Source organism: Anolis sagrei, chromosome 4 (genome assembly GCF_037176765.1).
Source record: "Anolis sagrei isolate rAnoSag1 chromosome 4, rAnoSag1.mat, whole genome shotgun sequence".
In the NCBI taxonomy this organism is placed as follows: domain Eukaryota; kingdom Metazoa; phylum Chordata; class Lepidosauria; order Squamata; family Dactyloidae; genus Anolis; species Anolis sagrei.
The window spans coordinates 223,211,700-223,226,764 of NC_090024.1; the positions used below are offsets into that span (position 1 = coordinate 223,211,700).

Consider the following 15,065-nt stretch of genomic DNA (forward strand, 5'->3'; position numbering starts at 1 on the left):
ATGAGAGATGCTTTCATTTTTTTCCTTCATGAAAATAGTTAGGTGAATATATGATCCTAAAGTAGCTAAATCACAGAACAAGAAAAGCAACAAACCTACAGCACTCAGCAGCAAATAGAATTATCTGTGTTGTAGTTTTGTTAGATGCGCAATGGGAAAAATAACACCTTTTGACTTTGGGCTTCCTGCACTCTGGTGGTGTGTGATGCAAACACTTGTTTTTTAAAAGTAATACCACAGCTTTAATAACAAAGATTTGTGTGTGATATTAAAGACTAGCATGTTTGGTGCAAGGTAAGCTTACATGGACTCATTTCTGAGATTCCACAAATATCTTGGTTAAACAGATGAATCCATCTCTTCCTATAAGATTTCTAGGATTGTTCATGGATACCTTTTTCAAAATGGGCTCTGGCTGTTCCAGCTCTTTTGGCCAGTCTTAATGACACAGGGACTGCTGCCATTTTTTTGGCTGCAACAGACCATGCTGACAACAGCTACATTTGGTTTCATTCGGCTACACAATGAACACGGAGGGGCAGCCGTGCACCTGCGCAGGGTTTCCCTGTCAGCCCTGCCTGTTGAGCCAATCAGAATAGAAAAAAGTTATGACATGTCTTTTAGCCAAGCGGGACCTCCATTTTTCTGTTGTGAACAGGCTCCTGAGAGAGACAGATCATACTCCAGTCTGCTGGTGATCTACATTCTCAGTGCCCACCGCAGCGCTGCATAGCTTGCCCTGCTTCTTGACTCAAATAGCTATAAATAAGCATTTCTACACAAAGAAGAAACTGCCACCAATGGTGCCCTTCACATGAGCCACTATAAAATGAGGAGGTAAATTATATATTTTTAAAGAATGGCTAATGCTCCTTCTGGTAGTGTGGCCGCCACTGAAATAAGTGTTTAATAAGGGTGTCTTAATTCAGCTTCATTGAAAGGGTGTTGAGGGCAAACAATGCCAGAAAAGGTGGTTTCTTAAGCCCGATGCCTTAAACCTAGTTCTTATTGAAGGGTCAAAGCAGAAACAATGCCAGAACAGGTGGTTTCTTAAGACTGGTGCCATAAAAATGACAGAAAGGGAGCCTTGTACATTCCTCATTGCTGCCAAAGGGCTGGATCTTCCTGGAGTGAAAACTGATCTTTTGGCTGCTAGATTGAAAAATTGAATTTTGCCTGCCAAATTCAGGAGGCTCAAGAAAAATAGATTGGGGGGCACTAAAATCTGGACACCAAAAACGACATGGGGTTCAACCAAATTGTAAATCCCAAGAGATTACTATAGTTTTGGTCCCAATATTTTCCTTTTAAATTGTTTTTAATGTCTTAGGTTGTATTTTATTCTTGTACTTGTTTTATAAACTGTCCCTATTCACATATGAAAACAGATACACAAGTAGTTAAGATAGCAAAGGTTATTAAGAAGTAAAAATACATGAGCTAAAAGAGACTGCAGCACTAAGCATATAGGGAAGGAAAAGACTCCGTACTCCTTGATGTCCTCTTACCCCATCCTGTGCATTCTGGTATCAGTTTGCAGCAGTTGATGTAAGCCAAAGACAAAGGGAAGAGAAACTGGGACATTTAAAATGAGCTGGAAAGAGCCACACAACTTGATCTAGCCACAAGTATGTTGACCTTTAGTAAAACATATATAATTTGGGAGGTGGAGAGAAGAAGGTGATATCCTATTTTATCGAATTGTCTAGGCATTTCTTTGAAGAGAATGAGTAATGTCTGATTATTTACATGACCTACTGAAGCATTCAGTGATTGTGCAGTGACTACTTGGCATGTTAGGGAATAAACTTCTTTGTGGTTGAGTTTCCAGCCATGTTCCTCTTTTGGGTAACTCTTACTGTATTTTAGAATAATCATTGAAAGTGTGTCATCTAGAAACTGATTTAGAAATGTAATGCTGGTAATCCTTGGCAGCTTTAGAGCAAGTGTGGTTCAACGGCAAAAGAGCTGGAATGTACTCTTGACAGAAAGGAGTTCACAAATGCTATCTCTAGCATAGTGTCACTGTATGGCTTCAGGAAAGTCACTCACCCTGCCTTGTATAAACTTAGAATTATAACAATCTATCACACAAAATTTGGGGATGGCAAACATCCACAGGAGTCTGCAACAAATTCTAAATGCTCTAAAGTCACCAGATCCAGACTGATATTGGAAGCTAAGGAGAGTCAGCCCTAGTTAGAACGTGGGCGGGAGATCACCAATGAATCCCAGGTGTTGTAGCTATATTTCAGAGGGAAAAAGTATTCTTTCCCTAAGAAAACACTATGACATTCATGGGGTCACTATAAGTCAACAGATAATTTGAAAGTATGTACACACATAAGGAAAAGACAAGCAAGTGATTACGAGAAGTTGTCAAAGGAGAGATATATATATATAATGAGAGAGACTAAATGCAGTCAGATATAGTGCTTCAATCACGATACATGGAAGCAGGAATTTAACCTGATATACCTCTCCTCTACTCAGTCTGTTGCCTATACGCAGATGTGTTGAAATTTTAGCACATCTAAAGTTTTTATAAGTATTACAGTTTATTAAGATCACCTACAAATGGCAAAGTTCAACATCCTAGTGAGATCAGAACTATTGCTCAACAAACATTGCTTATAATTATGTTAACTTTAGACTTAAAAAAATAAACATTACACTGGGACATTTATTAGCACAAAACACAGCTTCTGCTTGAACCATTTTATATTTCATCTGCAGTAATACCCTCTGGTATTTGACTCCTAATGATACAAGGGCTCTATTGTCTGGCATTTTGATTAGCAAACTAATTAAATGTGGGATAGAAAACTGTGAGATGGATCCATAATTGATTGGAAAACCATATTTAAAGAATCATCATCTATGGCTGCAGTTCAAACTGGAGAAAAATCTCAAGTGGGGTACTGCAGGGTTCTGGATTAAAGACAATGAAAGTAGTACTACTCACGATAATCTACGTTAGTCAAGCTTCATCTGAAGTACTGTGTTCAGTTCACGACACTTCATTTCATGACTGATAAAGACACGTTGAAGCAGGTTCAGATAAATACAATGAGGATTGTAAGAGGTACAGTGTGAACATATGAGGACAGGTTGAAGGGCCTGGATGGGTTCAGCGTGGTGGAGAGAAGATTGAGATGTGACACACTTTTCAAGTATCTCATGGGCTACCACAAAGAGGAAGGTGCAGGCTTGTTTGCCGATGTCTCAGAGGTCTGCCTAGGTCTAACAGTGCTGAGTTACAGGTGGACAGATGTTGATGTGATATGAGAAGGAACGTATTGGTGGTTAGAGACATTCAGAAATGAAATCAATTGCCTAGAGAGGTGATGGGATCTCCTCTAGATGTCTTCAAAAAGATGGTGGACAGCTACCTGCTGGAAAAACTCTAACTGGAGTTCCTGCATTGACTGGGACATTGGATTCAGTGGCATATGAGACCATTCCAACATTGATTTTTTTGACATTCTGACTTGAATGGATGTGTGGGGATGGCACTGTAGACCTGGTAATAGTGGTGGACACTTGGTCCACCCCATGAGACAGACTTTTTAAGGTGAGAAATATAATCTAATCCAGTTCAATCCAATCTGTCTGTTTGCACCAGGGAACTGGAAATCAGGTGAAGGATATTGGTATACTATGCTTTTTATTTAGCTGGATGGAGCCCCCGGTGGCGCAGTGGGTTAAACCTCTGTGCTGGCAGGACTGAAGACCAACAGGTCGCAGGTTCGAATCCGGGGAGAGGCGGATAAGCTCCCTCTATCAGCTCAAGCTCCTCATGCGGGGACATGAGAGAAGCCTACCACAAGGATGATAAAAATATCAAAATCATCCAGGTGTCCCCTCAGCAACGTCCTTGCAGACGGCTAATTCTTTCACACCAGAAGCGACTTGCAGTTTCTCAAGTCGCTCCTGACATGACAAAAAAAAATTAGCTGGACACTACTTTGATTTCTATTCAAGCAATGTCATGGCCTATGTCCAGAGGATGCCTCGACCCCAAAATGGATAAATTGTTCTCTAGCAATGCTGCAGTTCTTACTTTCTATAAAGCAAGCAAATCGGTCACAGGCAAGAAAGGGGATATACAAAGGGATCTTGCAGCACCTTTTGTTCAGCTTAGAATAAATGAATTTTTCCCCAAGGAGACACACACACTGCAAATCCTACCAACAGTGCTGCAATTTGATTTAACAATATTCCTTTTTCCAAATAAATGGGGAATTTTTCATCTTGGCTTTATTGTTGCCTGAGAGACCTTGTGCGTGAGGGGTGCGAGCACAAATTGTGAATGTGTACTCTGAGAAAGGCTGCTGAGTTCCGTTCTGTGGTGATCTTGCTCTCTTAATAGTTTTTGTATGTTCTTCTGAACAGGAAACGCTTTATAGAAAAACTTGCCCGTGGGCATTGTACTGTACCAATTAAAGGATTCCTGAATTCAAGAACAAAGAAGTGCCAGTAGAACAACTTCTTTCTTTTCTTTTCTTTTCTTTTTAAATCACCCAATACATTTTCCTCCTTCCTCTAGTGCTGAGTCTGGATTTATCGTTTTCAATTTTCGCTTGCATTTTATTAGATGATTGGGCAAGGTCTCTTGGGAATAGTGCAGGTAGATTTATTTTATGAAGAATTTAGGTCTACTTAAAAAACAGTCCTTAAATATACCTGGAATTTGGCACCTTTTAGCTAAGCCTCCTTGTGTGTTTTGAAAAACATTAATTAAGCCTCCATGCAGTTTTGTGAAGCAAAAGTTATGGAAATGCATAGAGTGCCTTGCAAATATAAACATGTATTGTCATAAGAAAAGGAATAAGATCCTGTCTGAGAAACTGAGAAATAAATCTTACTGGATTATTAGTTGAAAAAGCGCATAGCCAGAAGAAACACGAAGGCTCATTCAGACTAATTCAGCCAAAACTATGTTAGCCGAAGTGGAAAAAAGAGTATCATGTTTTGTAGAAAATGTAGGAGAAGATCTGCATCATAAATGTCCATGTCTACTCCAGAAATGCAGCAGAACCAGCAGACCCAACACATGTGTTTCATCCCTAAAACCCCACATTTGGTCCCCAAATATCTCAATATCTCATAGCTGGAAAGAGTCTTTATGAGAAAGAAAGAGCAGATAATACCAGGTTGGTGGGTGTGAAGGGAGTAGCTGGCAAGTCTGGCTTAAGGCAACTAACCATGGCTCAAAGATTGCTGGAAAGTGGGGCTGTGGGAGGGAAGTAATGTAACAAAAACTGAAGACTCTCTCTGTAAGGGACAAATAGCGTTTGGATTTGAGAGAGACATGGAAGAGCTGGAATAGAAACAGGATACCCAGTGAGAAGAAACAGCAGAGTATATTTTTAGAGAGCTGTGTTTGACTGAGAATTCAAGGGTTAATATATTGATTGTGTCTTAATAAACATCCACTTGTTTTGTTTTTGTTTTTTGCCACTGTCTCTGTCTGTCTGTATTAAGTTTGGTGTAAACTGCCATGCTAACCACAGCAAAGCCACCAAATCTACACATCCGCAAATCCATATAATAAAAGGGTTGCCCTGAGCCCCAAGTACACACCCAAGGAAGGGGTGAAGAGGTGAACAAAGACAGGTTGAGTGACAAAATTACAAGAATTGGAATTATGGAGGCAACATAGAAAGTACCAACAACAAAGAATGCTACAACAAAGAGTAAGAAATGTTCATGGTAGCACTTTTTCTTATAATGGCATGAGTTTCTATGGACTATAATCCATTACACATGATTCCAGCTATCTATTCAGGATGTATGTGTAAGTACATGCAAAATGCTTTAATGTTAATTCCAGTTTGCCCGATGTTTGAAGAAGCAGTAGAGCAAAACCAAAACAAAAACCTTTTTCAACCATTTTCAGTCATCAAGGTGATTTTCACTCCAGTTGTACTTTAGGGGTGAGATTAGAGGAAGAAAACATGATTAGCTGCCATATTATTTTATCTAAAAAGGAATGCTCTTGGGCATTTTTGGAATCTGGGCAGAGTAAAAACAGCTGTCACTATTAAAAATGGTTGTTTCCTTCACCACCCACTGAGGCCCACAAATATATGGACAGCATCTATGCATCTAAAGAAACTGTTGCAGAGTTGATAGATAGTTCCATCAGCAACCCATTCTTTTAAAGAGATAGGAAAAGGTAAAGGTTTTCCCCTGACATTAAGTCCACTTGTGTCTGACTTTGGGAGTTGGCGCTCATCTCCATTTCTAAGCTAAAGAGCCAGCATTGTCCGTAGACAACTCCAAGGTTATGTGGCCAGCATGACTGTATGGAGAGCCATTACTTTCCTGTCAGAGTGGTACCTACTGATCTACTCACATTTGCATGTTTTTGAACTGCTAGGTTGGCAGAAGCTGGGGCTGACAGCAGGAGCTCACGCCGTTCCCTGGATTCAAACCTGAGACTTTTCGGTAATCAAGTTCAGCAGCTTAGCGGTTTAACCCACTGTGCCACTGGGCACTCTGGTGTATCTCATTATAAAGAGATACAGTGTTAAATATCACTCAAAAATGGAAGCAATTGAACCAGGCTTGTTTAAAATATAAAATCACAGTATTCAAGCCTTTTTTTAAAACATTGGAAACTACTAATTATTTGTTTTTTTAAAAAATATCTGGAACTGTTTTTTTTAACATCTTCCAAAACCTGTTTGAGGTGAGGAAAAGAATAAGAGGGCACCAATACAGTTCCATTTGTGTGTCTTTTCTGAAGGGGATTATAGACTTCAATGGGGTCTACTTATGAGTAAGTCTACTAAGTAAATGAAATGATTCAGTGAAACAAAGGTGGGAACGAAGTACATTTAATCAACTTTCTCTTCAAATTACTGGATCAGTTTTAAAATATTGAATTAGACCATTTTCCCTCCTAGCACTAACTCATGCAAACACACATAGATGTATGGAGAAGAGCAGAGACCTCAACAAAGAGAATTAATGTACTGATATTTAATCACAAACAGAACTGAAAATGTTCAGATTAGCATCACCTCTGAACTCCAGGGTGATTGCAAAAATGGCCATGCCTGCTTCAAAAAGCTGTTCTAATTATAACTTATCATTTCTCTAATCAAACTACAAGCTTTTAAAAACATACAAACTCATTCACCCTGAAAGTTCAAGGGAAAGCAGAAGGAAAACTTCACATTTCCTGTCCTATCATCAAAGTGCAATGCTTGTCGTGCAGAAAGAATAAATATAGTAAAATGCTGCATTGAAGTAAGGGTGAATATGTTCTGGGCAGTGGAAAATTAGAAGATGCAAGAGGCTATCTCATCTTTTTAGCTACAGGATTTCCTATCTCGTAGCAGAATCATGGTGCAGTTGATGTTGGGGTTAAAGAAAAAAGAAAGAGTCTATGTCTCCAGAAGGATGCAGGCGGACTGAAACCCCCTCATGTATTAACTTCAATGGACACTTTCCATTCAGAAACAGTTAATGTATCATAACCAGGTTTCCCATGCTACACAATTGGCTGAGTTTTACCCAGAATCACCTAGTGATCACCTATGCCATTAGCTGACTCAGATTTTGTGCTTTTATTCTGTTTTTTTATTTTAAAAAACAACCAAGTTCCTTGCCCACGGAGGAGCCATGATACAGGACAAAACATGTCTCCCTACTCTACTTTGGTTAGACCTCACCTGGAAGACTATGTCCAACTCTGGGCACCACAATTCAAAAGAGTTATTGACAATCTGGAAGGTGTCCAGATGAGGGCAACTAAAATGATCAAAGATCATGCCCTAAAAGAACTGGGAATGTTTAGCCTGCAAAAGAGAAGATTGAGAGGAGACATGATAGCCATGTATAAATATGTGAAAGGATGCCCTGGAGACTAGAACTCAGAGAAATGAGTTCAAATTACAGGAGATTCCACTTGAACATTAGAAAGAATTTCCTGACTATAAGAGCTGTTCAACAGTGGAACTCTGCCTCGGAGTGTGGTGGAAGCTCCTTCCTTGGAAGCTCTTAAAGAGAGTCTGGATGCCCATCTGTCAGGGGTACTTTGATTGTGCTTTTCCTGCATGACAGGGGTTGGACTAGATGGCCCACGTGTTCTCTTCCAACTCTATTATTCTGTGATTCTATGCAGTCACTATTCTGAGATCTAACCTTTTCTGTGAAACAAGTCTGCTGCCCCCTTTCAATTTTTAAAATGGCAAATGAAATCTCACACTTTTGACTGACTCTTCCTCTATTAAATTACTCTGGAAAATGATGCAATTAGGACAAAAAGTCTAGCTTTTTGGGAAAGCCTAGCTGAAGACTAATTTGCAGTACATAGAAAACAAAGTGCCCATGGGAATGTCTAGCAAAGCAAAGTAACTGCAAAATAAGATAAAATGTTCTAACACTAATACAGTTAGGACTTGTATTGTTTTTTACACTTTTTAACATGACAATATTATGCATTTGCTGATTATTTTGGGGGGGGGGGGAGTTCCATTCTATAACTTTTTCTATGGTAAAACTTCACCAAGAATGTTCTGATCATTTCTAGGCATCATGAAGGATATAAACAAGGTAGACTGTGCATAGAGACTAAAAGACATGATACAAACAAAGATTTCATTCTTAACAAACTTTTGCAGACTGCAATTTACTTTCTTAGATGGATATTGACTTGGAAGCTACACTGGGTTTGGCATTTATGTGTAATTGGCAAAGTGAAAGAAAAATACAACCGTGAGTCTTAAGCAGTAGTAGGGTTAGTAAAGACATTCCAGCACAGATGAAATGAATAATAAATACTATGTTGAAAAGCTGGAATAGACAAAGTTAAACAAAAACGGTTTCTGGTAATAACTCAATATTTAGATACTGAAGAAAACCCCACACATTGTTTTTTCCCTTGCAGTTTCTGTCTTGATTTTTTCTATCTTTCTCCCTGTGAATCTTCTTTTTTGGGGGGGGGGCAGTCCTGTGGTATTCTTATGGATCTGCAAGGGGGGGGGATTGCCATTAGTGAAATAAATAACAGGGAACTGATGAGAATATCACTCAATCACTTGTGTGTGACACAATAATATTTTGTTGAGAGTGCTTCGTTGTGTGTTCCAGGAGCTCAACTGGATGTGGCCTTTGTGGTCTGTTCCAATTCTTCTATTGTTCCATAATTCTATGATAATTTGTGTCAGACCAATAATGTATATTGTCACTAATCTCAATAAAATGCTACCAAAGCTAAAATATAGTTGTAAAAGAATGCAATAATTAAAGCACTTTAGTGCAGCCTTATGTAAGAAAGCATTTTGGCTGAGGGCTGAATTCAAATTTAGGGAAATTGTCAGGGGAGCGCATGAAATAATGGACCAAATCAAAAACTGTAGTGCCAAAAGGCACTCACATATTTTACCTTAAAGTCTTATTGCAAGTAAGTAAGCCTTAGGGAAGCTGTCTAATTTGGCTTAAATCCTATTTTTTCATGTCTAGAGGAGATCCATTGAATTAATTGGAGTTGTCACTCCACTCAAATACAAATCCCTCCTCAAAAATAGAACTCAGCAGTTCAATGGGCCCATTCTAGCTGAGACTAATCAAGACTCTAGACTATACAAAAGTTGGGAAGTAACTAACCGATGTTATGATGGATAAAAGCACACGAGGAACCACAAGAGGGATGCAATGGGAATCCATTATGATCTCATCTGTCATTCTTTTCCTCTATGGATTCCTTCCTCCCTTTTGTGGCTTTCATAAATCACAGGATGCTTATAAAGACATGTTCATGACAATACAAAAGCATAATTAGAAACCACACCACCCCTTTAATATACATATTATTTAGAAATAATGGATATGTTTTTGTGTCTTATGATGCCAGAAACTGAATGTAGAACTAAGAGTTATACTGAAAAGAGTTATACTAAAGAGGAGCAAAGTAAAAACAAAACTGTCAATTGAAGCACTCATTTTTCCTCAGAAGAATGAAGAAGAACAATGATCAATATTTTACTCCCTACCCAGCTTCACTGGAATGTATTATAGTTAGTTGTTACATTATTTTTCTTTTAGGAACAAAACCATGCCACAGTAACATTTTTCAGACATTCACAAAATTCCTCAATAGCTTTCCCTCATGGCAATTGGATTAAGCACCAATTGACCAATACATCTGCCTTGGAAGTTATTTACATAGCACATCACAGTACAACTGTCTCCGTGATTGGTCAACAATCATGAAGACCCCAAACCAAGACCCCAAAAATCATTATGAAGCTATCCTTCCACCCACAATGAAATGCCTACTGGCTTCCATATTATGACTTATCTCGTCCATACCTAAACCTCACACAAGAAAGGAAATGAACAACAGCACTTTGAATGTTTCCCTCAAAAATGCAAGTTCAGGCCTGCAGAGGGTGTGAATTTTTAACACTAGGAAGGTCTTGACTCAATTTTGTGATTTATATATATGAAGAAAATTTAAAAGATAGGAAACAAGTGGCATGCTTGTCATTGCCTTATTGTGTCTAACTGATTGACCTGAAAACCAGTTCTACAGAACAAAGTAAAGGTTTACATTAGAGAATACCCCAATGTGTGTCCTCACATTGAACAATGAACTCCAGTGAGGTGTCCCGTCTATAATAACAGTCATTTCAGCAGTATATGACATCATCAAGAACTTGGTTCTAGTTAACAAGCTATAGTTGTCATTCCCAGTAGAACTGAATTGAGATCAAATTCTTAGTGGTTTCCTCCACACCAACCACATACTTTTTATTAGAAGAAATTGGGATATAACCTAATCTGCTGATGGAGCAAATAAAATGGGATGTGCTTAGAGCAAGACTCACTACATTTTTTCTATTTGTTCTAGAACTGAAAATATCTGGAGTTACATGGAAATTGTGCTTTTGTACACATGTAGAGACATATACATGCATACAGTGGCCGTGTTCTTCAAGTCTGGGAGATTCCTTGCTTTTTGTGTATGAGGAAGTATACTGGTGATGACCAATGACAGTTGTGTAATTGCTCCCACGAACAGAAGCTGCTTCATAACTACATATCCTTCAGGAGGAAAAAGCTTAGCCTCTGAACTCAAGCTTGAGCCAAAATTAGAATTGCTGTCGAGCGTTAGCCACTCTGAGTCCCTCACTGAGGGAGAGAGGGCGGGATATAAAACAAAGTAAATAAATAAAATAAATAAATAAGTAAGGCATCTGAATTTGGCTTATGATTCTTGGCTTGTATAGAAATGAGAAAGTATGCTTAGAGTCCCAGTGTAATACTAATTTTTGACACGTTGATGTTTCTATTATTTATTTAGTTATTTAAAATTTTAAAGCCCTCTTTTCTTCAATAGCTGTTCACTTACCTGAAGTCCACCAGAACAAAAAGGTCTTTGCCTTTCATTGGAAGGAAATATATCACAGGCTAATTTAGGTTCTCTTTGGAGGGAATTCCATAGCCTGGGAGTAGCTAGATAAATTGTCCCCATTACCAAGAATTGCCAAAATTGGATTTGTTGGTCACCATGCATCAGAACAGTCATTTCTGAATTATTGATATGCCAAGATTCTGCTTATTGTTTTGTGTAAACAATCCATTGTGCTTTCCAAAGTGTGTACATGTACCTTAGGGATATGGATGCTACATCGCTTCCTTACAGAGGTAAAACATGAGTAGGTAGGAACTTATAAAAGTAATGCTGCTTACCATCATCCAAGTAGGCTTGGTCAAGATTCTGTTCTTGTTTAACGGTGACTCCTGTTGATGCTGTTTCTTTCTGATCACTTACTGGTGGTCCATTTTTGACTGTTCTCTGCTGCTGAATCACAGTAGGGTATGAACTTGGGCTTAACCTTTGTGCTTGGCTGACCTGAGGCTGGCTGGGCCTCACTCCACTGGATGTGAAATTTTCACTACACATAATGTGTTGAAATTCCTGATGGCTTTCACACCTCAAGTGTTGGTTGGTCGAAGGAGAGCAGTGAATCACAGGAGGAGACTGCTGATTGGCTGGAGAATGATGGAGCCCTGCTGAACTTTGGCTGGGGGATCCTGTGTGCACCAACACTGACCTGTGAACATCTGGAATGGAGACTTGTGCAGCCATTAAGCTGGACTGCTGATAGCCCAGGTGGCTAGGACTGAGACTCTTGCTTCTTTGATATATTACAGCCCCTGGGGTTTGTTGAGGATACTGATTTTCAGGAGAAGACAGGCTTGAGCGCAACTGTTGGCAGGAAGCCATTGTGGCCACAAGACAGGAAGGAGATTCAGAGACCATTGTATGGTGTGAATAATAAGGCTGTGTTACTGTTCTTAGACCACTGTGTACTGTATTGCAGATTAAAGCTGGATCATAATCATCAATGGGCTCTGTTTTGATGGAAGGCACTGTAATAAAGTGCATATAAAAGACATGATTCTTAGCTATTGAACAATTAAGAGGAGGAAGCAGGATGGGCACAAACAATAAACACATTGTATATTTCTCCTCAATCATAGATAGAGGCAGATGTTGGCTTCTATTGGACAATGAGTCTCATCTACATTTTCATCTGAACTTTAGAGGGTCTATCCAAGGTCCTGAAACCTATCTCCAAAATAGATTCAGAACATTGGAGAGCTCCTTTAAAGTTATAATTTAATACTAAAGTGGATCCACTATCCCATTGAGAAATGAGCCACCACTAGCAGTATGCAAACACATGTTAATTATTGGTCTAGTGCAACACCAAGCTATGGCCTTAATGTGTGAAAGAGTCATAATAAGGCAGGAAGAATTTTCATGTCTCCTCTTGTCAGCTGAAATACCATGCTTTGTATGAATTGACCCTGAAACATAAGGTCACTGCATTGGACTATAACTCAGAGGACCAGGATTTGAATCTTCACTCAGCCATTAAACCTACTGGTGACCTTGGGCAACTCACACTCTTTCAGCCTTAGTGAAGGCAAAGTCAAACCCTGCCAAATCCTACTAAGAAATCCCAGTGATAGGGTTACCTTAGGGTACCATAGGTCAGGAATGATTTGAAGACACACAACAAAACAAGCAGTATTCCCTTTCATACTAAAGTAATTTTTAATCTATTTTTTATTTTCTTCTTTATTGACTTGTCATTTATTTTGCATATATTATTTATTTTATTTATGTTGTGAGCTGCCCCAAGTCCTTTCAAGGAGATGAGGTGGGATATAAAGATTATTATAATATTATTATTGATCTAAATTTCAAGTCAAACCACCCCGAGTTTCCTAAGGGCTGAGAAGGGCAGTATAAAAATATTATTTATTTATTTATTTATTTATTTATTTATTTATGTACGTGATTTCTACCCTTCCCATATCAGCCCAAAGGTGACTTAGGGCGGCAAACAGTTGGCACAATTCAATGCCATATAAAATACATACATCAATAAAAATAGAAAAACATCACATCACAATGTATCTAAAAACATCAAAACAGTGAAGAATAAAAACATTCTTAAATAACTATGAAGAAAGTCTTCATGTTGATTCTTGCCAGTTAAGAAAACAATAAAATTTACAAATAAAAACAGAATTACCTTACTCTTGAGTATACATGTATCTGTGAAATGAAATTCTTTCTTCCAAAGTAAAGAACAAATATGTACCTTTTAAAACAAATATGTACTGGCCATGAAAAAAAAAATCTCTGATCTAAAGGCATAAATGCAAAAACAATTAAGAGATGGAGAATTAGGCTGCCCTGAGTCCCCCTTCGGGGTGAGAAGAGCGGGTTATACATGCAGGAAATAAATAAATATTATTTATTATTATTATTATAAATAACCTTCATTGCTATTGTTAGGACTTATTGTTTTCAAATTAATTTTTTCTGTTTTTATTGTAGTAAAGGACTGAAGTAGTTGAGCTGAAAGAATATTTTGTAGTTGGGCTGAAAAAATATGTTTAATAAATCAGTTACACAGAAATAATATTTTTGAATAAAACAGCTACAGAAGAACAGTCCCTAATAAATTTGGCAATATTTTGCTCCAGGCCCCTTGCAATAAAGATTTACCTGGGTGGTAGGTGAAATGCTGTGCTTGGCTTTTTTTCCTTTTTCCATTGATCACATAGAAATTCACCTTGACAGGAGTACGAATGTGCTTGTTCCGATATTCTGGAATCTCTACAAAAAGCATATTCTGAAAATAACCAGAAGTGGGTTCAGGGAAGAGAAAAAAAGATATTAGAATACTCACTGGCTATTATGTAGTGGGATGCCTACTAGAAGTAATTTTATTCTCCACTGCTAGAATGTAGCAACTTTTAGATAGGATAAATAAACATTCTTGTTTATTATATTAGTAGCTCTAGATAGCCTTTTTCTTCAAAAGTATTTATGCAACAGAAAAAAGAAGATAAATGATATTATCATGGTTTAATACCTGCTATCCGTGGGGCAAGCTAGCATCATTGATTTACATCTAGCTTGCACCTTTCTTTGTTTTAAGGCATAATAATCTTAACCTGGGATTATTCTGTTCTTTCATAAACTACAATCATTCTCTGATAGATTCTCAAATACTTGTGGCCATTTGTTTATGCAATCTAAAGCATGAAGCAGTCACCCTAATAAAATGCATAATAGTCTCAATGCAAAATGTAAATTATGGGGTTGTTAATACTAGTTACTGCACTGCAAAGCTCTTTTTAATATAAGGAAGATTTTTGGTAAATAAAAATAATTTTGGATCAACTATTTTAACAATGCAGCCATTGGTGGATTGCAGCTATTGGGTTTACAAGGCTTTTCTTGCTGCCACTGAATGAAATGATGTCTAAAAACTAGGAAGAGGAAATGCTGATACAACTTACAGGCTGGCTCTTATCTTTATCCACGGTGGCTTCCATCTCCCATATCTGTTGACCATCTGGGGACAGAAATTAAGTCCTGCATAACAACTGTTTTCCAGAACATACAGAATACACATGTAGTTAAAAAGGTTATAACACTATAGCTCTTTTAAGTGTTTACACATTATCATACTGTATAACTATCTGAGAAGTTGTTCTCCATGCTGCAAATAGGAGGT

General features: G+C 38.1%; 1 protein-coding gene across 3 annotated transcripts in view; it reads right to left on the reverse strand.

Moving 5' to 3' along the window:
* NFATC2 (nuclear factor of activated T cells 2) overlaps positions 1-15,065 on the reverse strand; it is a 161,895-nt gene that overhangs the window by 37,013 nt on the left and 109,817 nt on the right. For all 3 annotated transcript variants that reach the window (XM_060772100.2, XM_060772101.2, XM_060772102.2), the window contains exons 7-9: positions 14,848-14,903; positions 14,048-14,174; positions 11,710-12,393 (exon numbers count right to left, since the gene is read on the reverse strand). In XM_060772100.2, the coding sequence (XP_060628083.2) occupies positions 11,710-12,393; positions 14,048-14,174; positions 14,848-14,903 (867 nt within the window). The remainder of the gene's footprint in view (positions 1-11,709; positions 12,394-14,047; positions 14,175-14,847; positions 14,904-15,065) is intronic.